A 12,534-nucleotide genomic window follows, 5' to 3' on the forward strand; every position below is an offset into this window, starting at 1 on the left:
TGGGTTTTTGGAGATCCCTTTCTCCTGAAGAGTTGGGGGACTGGCATCGTCTTGCTGCTTTGTTCCTTGTTCTCTCGGGAGAGGCGGACTCTGTCTCCTGGCCTCACACTGCGTCTGGGAATTTTTCAGTCAAGTCTCTGTATGCTAGGCTTATTTCTGGTAACCTCTCCTCCAAGTTTAAGCATATCTGGGCGGCTAGGATCCCCCGAAGATCAAAATTTTCCTCTGGCAGGCCTTTCGGGGCCGGCTTCCTTCCGTTGATCAGATTCAGAAGTGGAACGGTCCTGGCTCTGCCTACCACTGTGCTCTAACCTTGAAGACACTAATCATATTTTCTCCACTGTGTCTTGGCCAAGCTGGTTTAGGGGTGTGTCCGTTCTTGGTTGAACACCTCCTAGGCCCCCGGTTCCTTCTCCGACGTCCGTTTGTTGACGACCAACTTACAGGGTCGGTTCAGGAGACTATTTTGGATTGGATTGGGCGCCCTCTGCTGGGCGCTTTGGACTACTAGAAACAAATTCACCATTGAGGGTGTTTTTCCTAATAAACCCGCCGACGTCCTGTTTAAAATGTGTATTTTCCTGCAGCATTGGAAATTATTGATTAAATGGGCGGACCCTGATAGTATGGAGGGGCTCATCAACAAAGTGCGGGCGTCTGCAAACCTGATGTCTTCTCCGTCCGCTGGCGCTTCATCGTAGCTGTTGGGCCTTTTGTGTGCGTAGGTGGTGGCCTGTGTGCCCCTTTTGCTTTTGTCGGGTCTGCGTGCCGTTGAATTGATGTCTTCTTGTTCTGTTTGCCCTGTGTTCAGTGGTTCGTTGACTTTGGTTGGTCTGTGTGAGCTCCGTTGGTTGTTGCTGCCACTCCGTATGAGTTTATTTATAAAATCGGACGCATGTCTTTTCTCTAAAAAAAAGATCAAAACCCTTGTGCACCTAGCTTCAAAGCTGCTCGATGCTAAGAGCATAATTCTTTTGATGTCAATTCTGGGCATTGCCAATATTTGGCAACATCAAAAGTTGCCAAAATTTGACAATTTTTTGTGAGACTGACAAAAAAAGCTTGTAGCCAACCAATCACTAGTCAATATTTGGCATTTACCAAATATTGGCGTGTTAACTTTTGGCATCAAACCAATTATGCTCTAAGTCCGTGCAACAACGATAACACACAACATAATCTATTCCAAAAGACAGTAATGTCGCTGCCATTTCTGCCGGAAATCTGATGAAGCTGCTCGAAAATGCTCAACGTTTCGAGGAATCCGACGGGAGAGAAAAACTATTTGCATTTTGCTCACCGTAAAATCTACAGCATATATAAGTGCATTGATACAACATGTACGTATGATAGTACTTTTTTTGCGGTTGATAGTACATTCATACTAGTGAATGCATCACACCCACACAGAATAAAAGAAAAAAATAAGAAGAAGAATGCATTACTAATAGGATTTTCATATGATGGAACAAATGAATGAATGCACGGAACCAATGTAGCTGAACTTCGACACGTTTGAAAGTGATCGGTTAGTGGCCGCCGCCCTTGGTGCTGACGCAGCGCCTGATCTCCTCCGGGAGGTCGCCGACGCGCTCGATGCCCTCCTCGAAGGCGACCCCCATGCCCATGAAGAAGTGCGCCTCGATGTGGCAGTGGAAGGCCCACACGCCGGGGTTGTCGGCCCGGAACCGCAGCGCCGTCCAGCCGAAGGGGTGCACCGCCACCGTGTTCTTCATCACGGGGTCCCTCAGGTTGTAGGTGGCCGGGTGCACCGCCGGGTCGAACCGCCCCACGCCGTACCCGAGCGTCCAGAAGTCGTGGCCGTGGAGGTGCCACGGGTGGGTCTCGCTGTTGTTGGGCGCCAGCATGTTGGCGTTCTGCAGCACCACGTCCACCACCGACCCGAACGCCAGCCGGTACAGCCCGTCGCTGGTGGTGGCGTTGGGGTTGGCCTGCACGCCGTACACGTCGTACCCGGTGTGGTTGTACGTCTCCGGCGGCGGGCGCTGGTCGAAGGCGCCCAGCAGGCCGTGCTTCAGGGCCACCAGGTAGGGCGTGTGCGGCAGCGTGAAGGAGACGTTGTTGATGGCCCACTTGATCCGCCCGTCGATCTTGTTCTGCGAGTTGAGGAGGAGGATGGTCCGGTCGGCGCGCGGCGGCGGCGGGTGCGCGTGCTCCGGGTGCGCCACCGTGGCGAGGCTCTGGTTGATGCGGTAGGCGCTGTCGTTCCACGCCGGGCCGGCGGGGGGCGCCGTGGGCGGCGGCGCGCGCGGGCTGCTGCGGCCGCCGTAGTAGCTGAGCACGGCGGTGCCGGTGGGCGTGCCGGGCTTGCGGCTCACCACGTTGGAGGCGAGCCAGTAGTTGCGGTTGGGGTCCTGGTCGGCCTTGATGAGCACGGAGTAGGTCTCGCCGGAGTAGATGTTGAGGTTCTTCACCACGAACGGCTTCACGTAGTGCCCGTCCGTCTCCACCACCGTCATCTCGTGGCCCTGCATGCATGCGGTTACGTTCGTTAGCCAACAGTATATCCATTATTTTCGCAGCCTTAATTTGCATGGAGATTAATTATGGATCTGTTTAGAAATCAGTCGACTGCGAAGTCTCAATCAGGTGACGTCATATATGTTAAATTAGGCCTGTTTTATCTTGTGGGCCGCTGGCTTGTATTTTTCCTCCTGCGGGCTTATGTTCTGGGTCATAAAAGGCATGGTGGGCTTCACCCACGTGGTCACGGTCAACATCTTCCTCCTCAACTACAGCGTACAAACGAATGTCGTTCAACCAAGGCCTGTATAATATGATCGATACACACAAAGACTGCTGTATAATATAGATCGATCAGCTGCTCAATCAATTAACTCTAAATACCGCAACAAAAAAATCAGTTACCCCTAAAAAAAGCTGCTCACTCAATTGCACTGGCTTGGGGGTACAATGTCGCTCATCGTCCATTCCTCCTCTTCGTGTCATCTTTCTTCTCTTTTTATTTTTCCTTTTTATCATTTCATTCAAATAAAATTTTATACTTTAAAAGACAAAAATCAATCTTTCAAATAACAAAGAAATAGAAACAAACAAATGAAATTATTAAGTTGATATGCATGAGAGGAAACTTGATCTTCATTTGATTTGAATAGCCAAAATAAATAATAAAATAATAAAAATTTCCGTTTTTCCGAAAAAATAAATGAAGGTCTCCATGAGGAAAAAAGCTCGTAAATCTTATTTTGTTGCCACCCCTGTCTCCATAAGAAATGAAGTTATTGTACATACGCAACTATCCCCCGTCTCCCACCGCCCTCTGACAAAAACAAAGTCCAATTGCAAGCATGTTGCAAGACGTTTAGTTCTAGTCGGAGGACGACACTTGCAGTTGAATGTCTAGTGTACATATTCAACCCCCGACCCACTTCTCCCACCGCCCTCCAAAAAAACAAAGTCCAGTTGCAGGCATGTTGGAAGACATGCAGTTGCGGTCAGGGGTGACACATGCAGTTGCATGCCTAGTATACACATGCAACTGTCTCCCTCTCTCGTCGTCCTTCGACAAATAAAGTCTAGTTGCATGCGTATTGGAAGACATGCAATTGCAGTCCGGGCCGATGCTTGCAATTGCATGTGTAGTGTACGCATGCAACGGCCCCCACCTCTCGCACCCCCCTCTAACAAAGCAAGTTCAGTTGCATTCGTGTTGGGAGACATGCAACTGCAGTCGAGGGTTACACTTGCAGTTGCATGCCTAGTGTACACATGCAACTCTCCCCTCTCCCATCCCCCTTCGGCAAAACAAAGCCCAATTACACCTGTGTTGGAATACATGCAATTGCAGTCTGTGCTGATGCTTGCAATTGCATGTGTAGTGTACACATGCAAATGCCCTCCCCCGCCTCTCCCACCCCTCCAACAAAACAAAGTTCAGTTGCATTCGTTTTGGGAGATATGCAATTGTAGTCGGGGCGACACTTGTCGTTGCATGCCTAGTATACACACGCAACGCCCCCCCCCCCTCGCCTGCCGCCCTCCTACAAAACAAAGTCTAGTTGCATCCGCGTTGGAAGACATGCAATTCCAGTCTAGGTTGATGGTTGCAAATGCATGCCTAATATACACATGCAACAATTCCCCCTCCCGCCACCCCTTCGACAAAACAAAGTCAAGTTGCATCCGTGTTAGAAGACATGCAATTGCATGTGTAGTGTACACATGCAATTGCCCCCACCTCTCCCAGCCCCTCTAACAAAAACAAAGTTCAGTTGCATTCGTGTTGGGAGGCATGCAATTTTGCGAGCAGGATATGGTTGCAATTCGTGTTGGAAGACAATTGCAACCATGCAACGTGCAAAGATATGTCCAAAAAAATGCTAAAAACACAAAAATGTAACCCCCTACTTTTTTTGCGAGCAAAATTAAAGTGCTAGTTGAATAAGAACACAAAAGAACAAAAAAACACCTAGATCTAAACTACGAAGAATTTCTGCTAGTTATATCTGCTACTGGAAAACTCTATTTGATCCATACTACTGGAATTGAAAAAAATACTCCCATATCTATGGGTATCAGTGAATGAATGAAAATATACAAAAGAGAAAAAAAAGACCAAACAAAAGGGGTGAAGGAGATAACTTAATTCATCGCTCGTGGAAAAGGAGCACATGCATCTGCCGGCCCCTCTCCGTCTTCCGATCCGTGTAAACAATGTCGCAGCCCAACAAAAAAAATAACGACAAAAAATGGCAGCTAAACACCTGCCACAGCCCACCGCCCAAGCTAAGCACCCGACACCAAAAAAAGGCCCAAAATAGACAAACAAATGAAAGCAGGCCGGCCGCACGCCCTACACAGGCCAATCGAGACAAAACAAACCCCATGCGCGAATCCTGACGCAAGAAACAATCCAACGGTTAACATGTCGACTTAGACTTCCCGAAGTCTAAGTTGACTGAGATTTAGCAGCACCGATTAACTATGCTATCGAAAATACAAGCGCGCAAATAGGCAAAAACGTTGTTTACGCAAATGGGTAAAGTGTGACAAAAAGGATTAGCTAGCGAATCTCCATTCTCCATTGCAATGGCATATATATATGGGGTGAGTTTTGGACGATCTCGACGTATGGCAGCAATTTCCTTGGCGTTTCCTATGTTTGCTAGCGTATTTGCTCATGATTTCCCTGTCACACCTTGTTCCTCGAAATGTCATGACGGTGAGACACCTTTATTAGGTTAAGTATACATACATGTTGCCTTCGCCCTTGCGCTTTCACATCGTCGTCAACTTGTTAATTCCGTTTCAAAGATTGGAGAGCGGCATGGCAGGGCAGAAGATAAATGTTGGGTTTGTTGAGCAGTACTGTTCCCAACGCTGGACTGGAACATTGTGCTGTGCGCGATATAGACGTGGCCGCTAGCTAGCTTTCATCCAAATCAACCAGCTAACATTATACTAGTATAATTATCTGTGGAACCTAACATATATAATTAAATAGTTGAATGATATGTGTACTCCAACCAACCCCTCCAATCAACGATTTCTAAGTGATCGGGATCAATCGATCGATCATTTGAACCCCAGCTCTGACGTGTATGTGGAATGAGAATAGATAAACACCACAGGGCTAAGAAGCGTGCGTAGGCATGTGTACGTTACTGGGAAATGATCTTAATCCTATCTGTATCTTCCTCACGCTAACGAGTGGATTATGTTGTTAAACTGAACCTACGTGATACGCGCAACAAGATAGGCCTTCCTACGTGATATGCGTAACAAGATATAGGTCATTGACTAGCCAGGAGTCTGCATGTGTTGCTTGTCGCGGGTACATACCGTACTACTACACAAGTTGCATGTTAGCTATACTACTCAAATGTATAATTCTTCTGTCCCATATTGTAAGAGTGCTTTTTGTGTCAAAAATATTCTTGTATTATGAGACGGAGGGAGTGTAGTGGCCAACTAGAACTAGACGTTACATGCATGTGGGTGGTCAGTGGATCGATCCAGTTCATCCTACTTGGAGGTTAGCGGTGGATAGACACAGTGCTACGCGGTTACTTCTAGTCCACGTCCATATATCGATCCAGACACGCGCGCACTCATTATGTTGCATGGTGATGGGTACTGGGTACCACCTATATACAGTGTTTACGCTGGCCGCTAGCTCTATATGGGTAGATGAGAACGTCTGAAACGTCTAGGCTCGAAGTGGATGCAAGTCAATATCTGACAAGGATCCTTGGACCATTAGGTGCAATGTCTTAGTTGTTGTTTTGTTTCGAGCGACGACGTACGTACGTGTCTCAAGTCCTGGACTTCGACGTGGTTTACAAATGCTACTGGCTGGCTAGCCAGGTGGTTTCTGCGAAATGACTCAGGCCATGTTTGGTTTATAAGTCCTAAGACTTTTTTTAGTCCCAACTTATAAGTCTCAATTCCTTAAAAAGTCCCTATCTATTTGGTTTCTGGGATTTATAAGTCTCTATAAGACCATATTACAACTAAAAGTCCTTATAAGTCCCTCCTTGAGAGTCTTATTTCATAAGTTTCAAATGCCCACTTTAAGTTCCTATAAATCCTTCCTGTTTGGTTTAGATGGGACTTATAGAAACTTTTTTAAGTCCCTAAACCAATAAGTCCCTGGAAACAAACACCTTCTCAGCTTCTACCTGCCCATTTGACTCTGGCGGTACAGCCAAACAGAGAAGAAGGTCGATCAACTAAAGCATATGTTTCCGGATCTTGAGGTTTCCACTTGCATCCATTTTGGAATCAGTACTAAACTAGTCCATGGAGAGGCTTATGTATCGTAGATGGAGGTCCAAGTCGCCGGCCGGCCGTTGATCTGGATTGTAGTAACAACTAATATAAAATCTTCAAGGGCGATAACTTGCTTGGAGGGAAGCTCGCCCGAAACACGGCTTCATGTTACAGCCGGCCGGCCTTGATTGCCGGCTAAGCAAAGATACTACCCGGAGTATACTATTACCACTAATGGTAGCAGTGGCAAGCTGGCAGCAACAAGAACGTGGCGGAGGGCATCGAAAATCAGATCCTCCTCGGTGCAATGTGAATATCTGACCGTGGTCTGCCCCGATCTCTCTTGTCGGCCTGCATGCGCGCACATGCATCCACATGTCCCTGGTCGCCTTTGCCGGCTATACGTTCGTATTGTTATTTTCACTCACACGTACTACGTCTCCATGTGCACACCTCCCAAACGAAGCAGTCAGACAGAACCAAGACCAACTTACGTACGTGCAGCTACAGTACGTGCTGAAGAAAGAAACTTTGAACACCGTCAACGATTGAATTTACCTCGATCTCGAAGTTGAGGGCGGAGAGGGAGGTGACGCTGGCGATGCGGAAGCGGTACGTCCTGCCGGGCACCACGGCGAACACCTGCGGGGCGCACTCCGGGTGCGTCGCGTTGCAGGCGGCGGCGGCGTCGGACGCCATGGCCGAGCAGTTGTACCTGCCGCGGCCGTTGATGAGCAGCGACTGGGGCTCGCCGACCCACACGATGGGGACGGCGGCGAGCCCCGCGGCCTGCTCGTAGGTGCTCTTGTGCCACCAGTCGTTGAGGAGGACCTCGTGCTCGCCGCCGTCGTACGCGAACGGCTCGGCGTCGGCGCTGCCGGGCGCGGCCGCGACGACGATCATGCCGTTGAGCCCGGCCGAGCGCTGCATGCCGTAGTGCGCGTGGTACATGTAGGTGCCGGGGCGGTCCACCACGAACCTGTACTCGAAGGTGTCCCCCGGGAGGATCGGGCACTGCGTGACGCCCTCCGTGCCGTCCGCCCACGGCGTGCCCAGCTGCCGGATGCCGTGCCAGTGGATCGCCACGTTTTCCGTCATCAGCAGGTTCTTGACGGTGACCACCACGGTGTCGCCCTGCACGGCGCGGATGGTGGGGCCCGGGGTGCCGCCGTTGATGGTGACGGCCAGCTTGCGCACGCAGTCCGAGTGCGTGAACTGGTAGCTGATGTCCCATTGCTCGTGCACCGTCTTGGCCTCGGCGACGGCGGCGAGCGCCCACAGGAAGAGGAAGAGGCAGCAGAGGAGAAGCTGTTTCGCGCCTAGCAACGACGACTCCATTGCTGCGCCACCACCGCTCATGGCCTACGGCTAGCAAGCTGAGGAGAGGATGGTGTGGCCTTGGCTAGGGAATGTCCGTTGCTATGTGCCGGAATGGGCAAGGGCACGCGCTCGCTATGGTTTGCTCTGTTGTCCGGTGTATTTATAGGGACCGGGCTTGAAACCATCCATGCCATTGGCATTGCCATGCCGGTCTCTCTGATCCAACGGGCGACTGGCAGTACGTTTGGTGCTACTAATCCATCATCGGTAGCAAGTTGGCACTAACTCATTCCTGTCTTCTTCAAAACTGAAACGAGGTGGAATTAAATAGCTCTCAAATAAAATAGAAGAGGTCGGTGAAAAGTACATACCGCGCCACTGTAAATGAGGGAGCGTCGCAGCGTCGGTCAGCCCGTATATACTGCCCATATTAGCCCCGTGCTGTATACATTCTTCGAGATGATGTAGACTAATAATGCTAAACATACAAAGAGTTACACGCAATTACACGCAGCCTAGAATTTTTTTTATCTACTAACCAATCATAAACTTGCCCTCCCTGATTTTCAGGGGGTGGGCCGCCTCACCACCTATTGACCAATCAAATTAACCCTTTTTATAAAAGCTTGTACTTCCTCCATCACAGTTTAGAAGGCACAGCTAAATTTGCGTGCGTTTCCACAATAGACAAGGTTTAGGGCGCATTGCATTTATTTTTAATAGCTAATTAGTACTCCAATATACTATTTCTATATGCATGCGTAGTGTGAATGCTATTTTTTAGTCCATCCCACAACCAATAGATAACCACCTAGATCCCAGAGAATTTCTAAGCGCGCCTTCTAAACCGTGACGGAGGGAGTAACTCGTTTGTACGTGTAGCATTACTCTGCTGTAGACTGCATGCATGCAAATGGTTTTTCTCTAAAAAAAATGCATGCATATGATCAGATCAGATCAGGTTTTCAACGGTCGCCGAGCCCGCGTGCATACGTTAGTTGGACAAGTTCCTTTGAGGCAGCTGGGTGTTCCCTTTGCTCTCTTTAGTCTCTTTATTACACTTTACAGGCGTGCATATTGTCCTTCCGCGTTTGGAACATTCACCTTACAGCTCTACGTACTCCGATCTTGAGTGAGTAGTAGGGCAACAGGCTCGAACTTTGTTTGCACATTACATATATCTGAAGAAGCATTCCATGCTCGCTCTGCCATTGGTTAAGCTTGGCGCTCCTGAGGTTGCCTCCATCGGGTGCATGTTACCGTTGCAGCACCCTAACCGCATGGTTAGCTGAGGTCATCGCGTTTCTCCCCGTGTCTTTCTGTCAGTGAAAGCGCATCTTCCTACGGAGTAGTACGTGTCAACGTCTGCGTACGTGTTGTTAATTGAAAGTTTTAGTACTACTGAACGTCAACGGTTATTTTCTCAACAAGGTTTGCACCCGGGACAAGAGCGGTTTCTGACACTTCTCTTTCTACATAAAACGAACATAAGCCGCGAAATGTCCAGTACGAAATTTCGTCCGGTGTCCCCCGCTAAAAGATACGTTTGGTCCACGCGAACGAACAGTATCAATTTTTTATATTTTTTTGCGAAGCGAACAGTATCATTTTTAACAGGGAGCGCACCAACTAGGAAGTTGCGAGCATGACAAGCATGCATGCATGGCTACACTTAATTAATTGCGAGCTGGTGGTCTTATAGCTTGATTTTTTCGGACGCGCTTGCTGATTCTCTGCTGATTTTGCTCTGTAGCTTTGACTGTTGACTGGTATTTGTTTTCGCGAGCAACTCACAGATGCTTCGCGCCTTCATCCTCAAATATGACAAATATGACCCTTCAAACGTTGAGTGACCGATCACTTCTCAAATTTATAAAACTACATCCGAACACTTCATACTAAAATTTTTAAACCCATACAAAAGCATGCAAAGAAAAAACCTACATGCTATGTAGATTACCTAAAGCTACTCCTCATCGGAGATGTCGACTATCTCCGTGCCCGGCTCCGGGTACATGGGCGGCAGCTGCAGCTCCGCCGGCACCTTCGACACATGGGTTCGGGTTGCAGGAGGCGGATGGGCTAGGGTTGGGAGACGGCGGACGGCTTAAATAGCCGGATTTTTGCCTCGGGCAGCAAGCCGGAGCGTCGCCACACGACCTTCACATCGCGGCGACGGAGAAGACGTCCGTTGGACTGCCGGGTTTCTGGGCGATTCCGCGTGGGACCCCATCCTCAACCCTACGTGGGGGACGCGTCCGGGCGTCCTCATATCCGCCTCATATTTGGGTTAGATATGAGGGGTGCGGTCAGCCCTGACGTTTGAGTCCCGTTTTAGACTTTTCTTTTCACATACCGAAATGCTTGGGCTTTACACAAGAACATTTGGAGTTTTGGACATAAAAATATGCATGTTTAATTTTTTTCCATACTTTTTTCACATTTGCAAAAATGGCTTTTGCCGCGCATGGGCATATGCTCCCTAGAGCCGAATTTGGTTTCCGTGCCAAATTTTGCTACTAATTTTGTTATTACCTGTCGCACTGTAATCGTGTTTTGCAACAACCGTGAGTAGTTGAGAACTGAGATTGGCGGTGAGCAAAATCAAGGGCACGTTCAAGAATCAACTGCGATGATATGCTCATAATTTCATCACTAAGAAAACTATTATTCATGACAGCTGGTGTTATTTGACAGTATCCCCTTACCTGGTTTCCCAGAAATCGATCATTCCCATTCTCACGTGTACTACTAATTACAACTAGAAAAGATCTTTAGAAAAGCAAAGCTGTTAGCCAGCTTTATCTTCGACCTTCCAGCCTTCGCTTCCTTGACATTTTCTGTTCACCGACTGTTTGGATGCGGCTTGGTTAGAAAATAATGATGTCTTCTTTCTCTTTCTCCTTTTTGCAAAGAAATTATTGTCGCTCTTTTGAACTGGAATGTTCTGATTTATCAAAGCGATTCTCTTTCCAGAACAGAATGTAAAAGATTTCACTCGCTTTGAGTTAGCTGTCTAGCTAATTAATTATATCACCAATGCAGAATTATTTCACGTGTGGTGCACACTGTGTAGCTCATCCACAGATGATATAATTTCTTTCTCTACGGAGTAAAAAAGCTTGAACGAAGCAAAAGACTCGTTATTTTCATTAATTAACAAAAGTTGTGAGAATTGTCCGTCTTTTTTGCTTTTCTAACAGAAATTGTTGCCTTTTTTGAGTTTAGCTTACATTTCCTTTTTTCTGATTTTACTGTTTACAGGGAGCATTTGAGCTCGATCCGGATTAACCATTCTTCTGTTTTTAGTGGATTTTTTTATAGATGATTCCAATCTATTTATCAAACATCAAGATATTACAAAGAATACTAGAATTAATAGAAATTACATCCAGGTCTGTAGACCATCTACCGACGACTGCAAACACTCAAGCGAGCTAAAAGCATGCCACTGTCATCGTCCTCCCTCACCGGAGCTGGATAAACCTTGTTACTCTTCTTCCGATGTCAATTGATAAACTATTCAGTTGAACATTGTGTAGCTCATCCACAAGGGATGTTATACCGTGTTCTCTACGGTTTTTCCTTTTCCTTTTTGACACAATCCTCCATACGTACCAGACTGATTAAGCACGGGTATAATTAATTAAGGCAGTTTGCGTACGTTTAACACAGAGGCGGCTCTAATTCGTAGCTCTGCACTCAAGCTCATGTCATGAAACAGTAGCGTGTACGTATATGTCATGCATATGCAGACATGCCCTTATCTGCATCAAACCATTGCTCCTTTTATTTTTGTTGCAATGAAAATCATGACGTTGCTGTACTTAAAACAAGGCACTGAGAATCTGGAACGATTTTTCATTTTATTTTTTTATTTTTATTTTTGAAACGAGGCAAATTGCCATTTTCATTGATTAAGAAGAAGGAGAATTGCCCAGTTAATTGACGGAAAACCAGGCTAAAACCGATACAATCCAGTCCATAAAATGGGCACCACCGGCCAACCTGGCCACCGACATGAAACACAGAGCTGCGGGACAGCTGCACAAGCCACGGCGGCACATGCCAACAGATGGCCACACACACAAACAACCGACAGCTCCGACTTTGACGACGAGCATCAGGAGGAAAATATGCAGGACTTGCGCTGACCGTGCTCACCGCAAACGACCACTGAGTGCCTGTCATCGTCGCCGCCTGGACTTGCTCCACCGCAGCTCCGACTTCAAAACAACCAGGCAACCCACGGAAGAGCACTTTGGACACGCCGGGAAAATCCGACTATCAAAGCCCGAGCCGCGACCGAAGCTCCTCTCGACGCCGTCATCGTTGCCATACAGAAATCAATGCCCCCGAAACAGCCTCCTCAGCAAACCACGCGGCGAAGATGCCGCCAACCACCGCGGCGAAGATGCCGTCCACCACCGGTCTCCAGTTGTAGCCGGCTCCAAGACGATG

The 12,534-nt window shown here is 48.0% G+C and overlaps 1 protein-coding gene across 1 annotated transcript; it reads right to left on the reverse strand.

Moving 5' to 3' along the window:
* Window positions 1–1,253: 1,253 nt before the first annotated feature.
* LOC125509197 (Cupredoxin superfamily protein) lies at window positions 1,254–8,244 on the reverse strand. The gene is made up of 2 exons (XM_048674110.2): window positions 7,312–8,244; window positions 1,254–2,489 (listed from the first exon to the last, which is right to left on the reverse strand). Exons 1-2 carry the CDS (start codon window positions 8,110–8,112, stop codon window positions 1,530–1,532), a joined length of 1,761 nt encoding a protein of 586 aa, XP_048530067.1. The 5' UTR covers window positions 8,113–8,244; the 3' UTR covers window positions 1,254–1,529.
* Window positions 8,245–12,534: the final 4,290 nt, after the last annotated feature.

The sequence above is a fragment of the Triticum urartu genome, chromosome 5A (genome assembly GCF_056163025.1).
Source record: "Triticum urartu cultivar PI428250 chromosome 5A, HENAU_Tu73, whole genome shotgun sequence".
Taxonomy (NCBI): domain Eukaryota; kingdom Viridiplantae; phylum Streptophyta; class Magnoliopsida; order Poales; family Poaceae; genus Triticum; species Triticum urartu.

Bases quoted from the DNA above. Each gene is read 5' to 3' on its own strand.
- LOC125509197 (XM_048674110.2), bottom strand. From the start codon at position 8,112: ATGAGCGGTGGTGGCGCAGCAATGGAGTCGTCGTTGCTAGGCGCGAAA. The intron at 2,490-7,311 runs GTAAATTCAATC...GCATGCATGCAG, and splicing joins CCCTCAACTTCGAGATCGAG to GGCCACGAGATGACGGTGGT.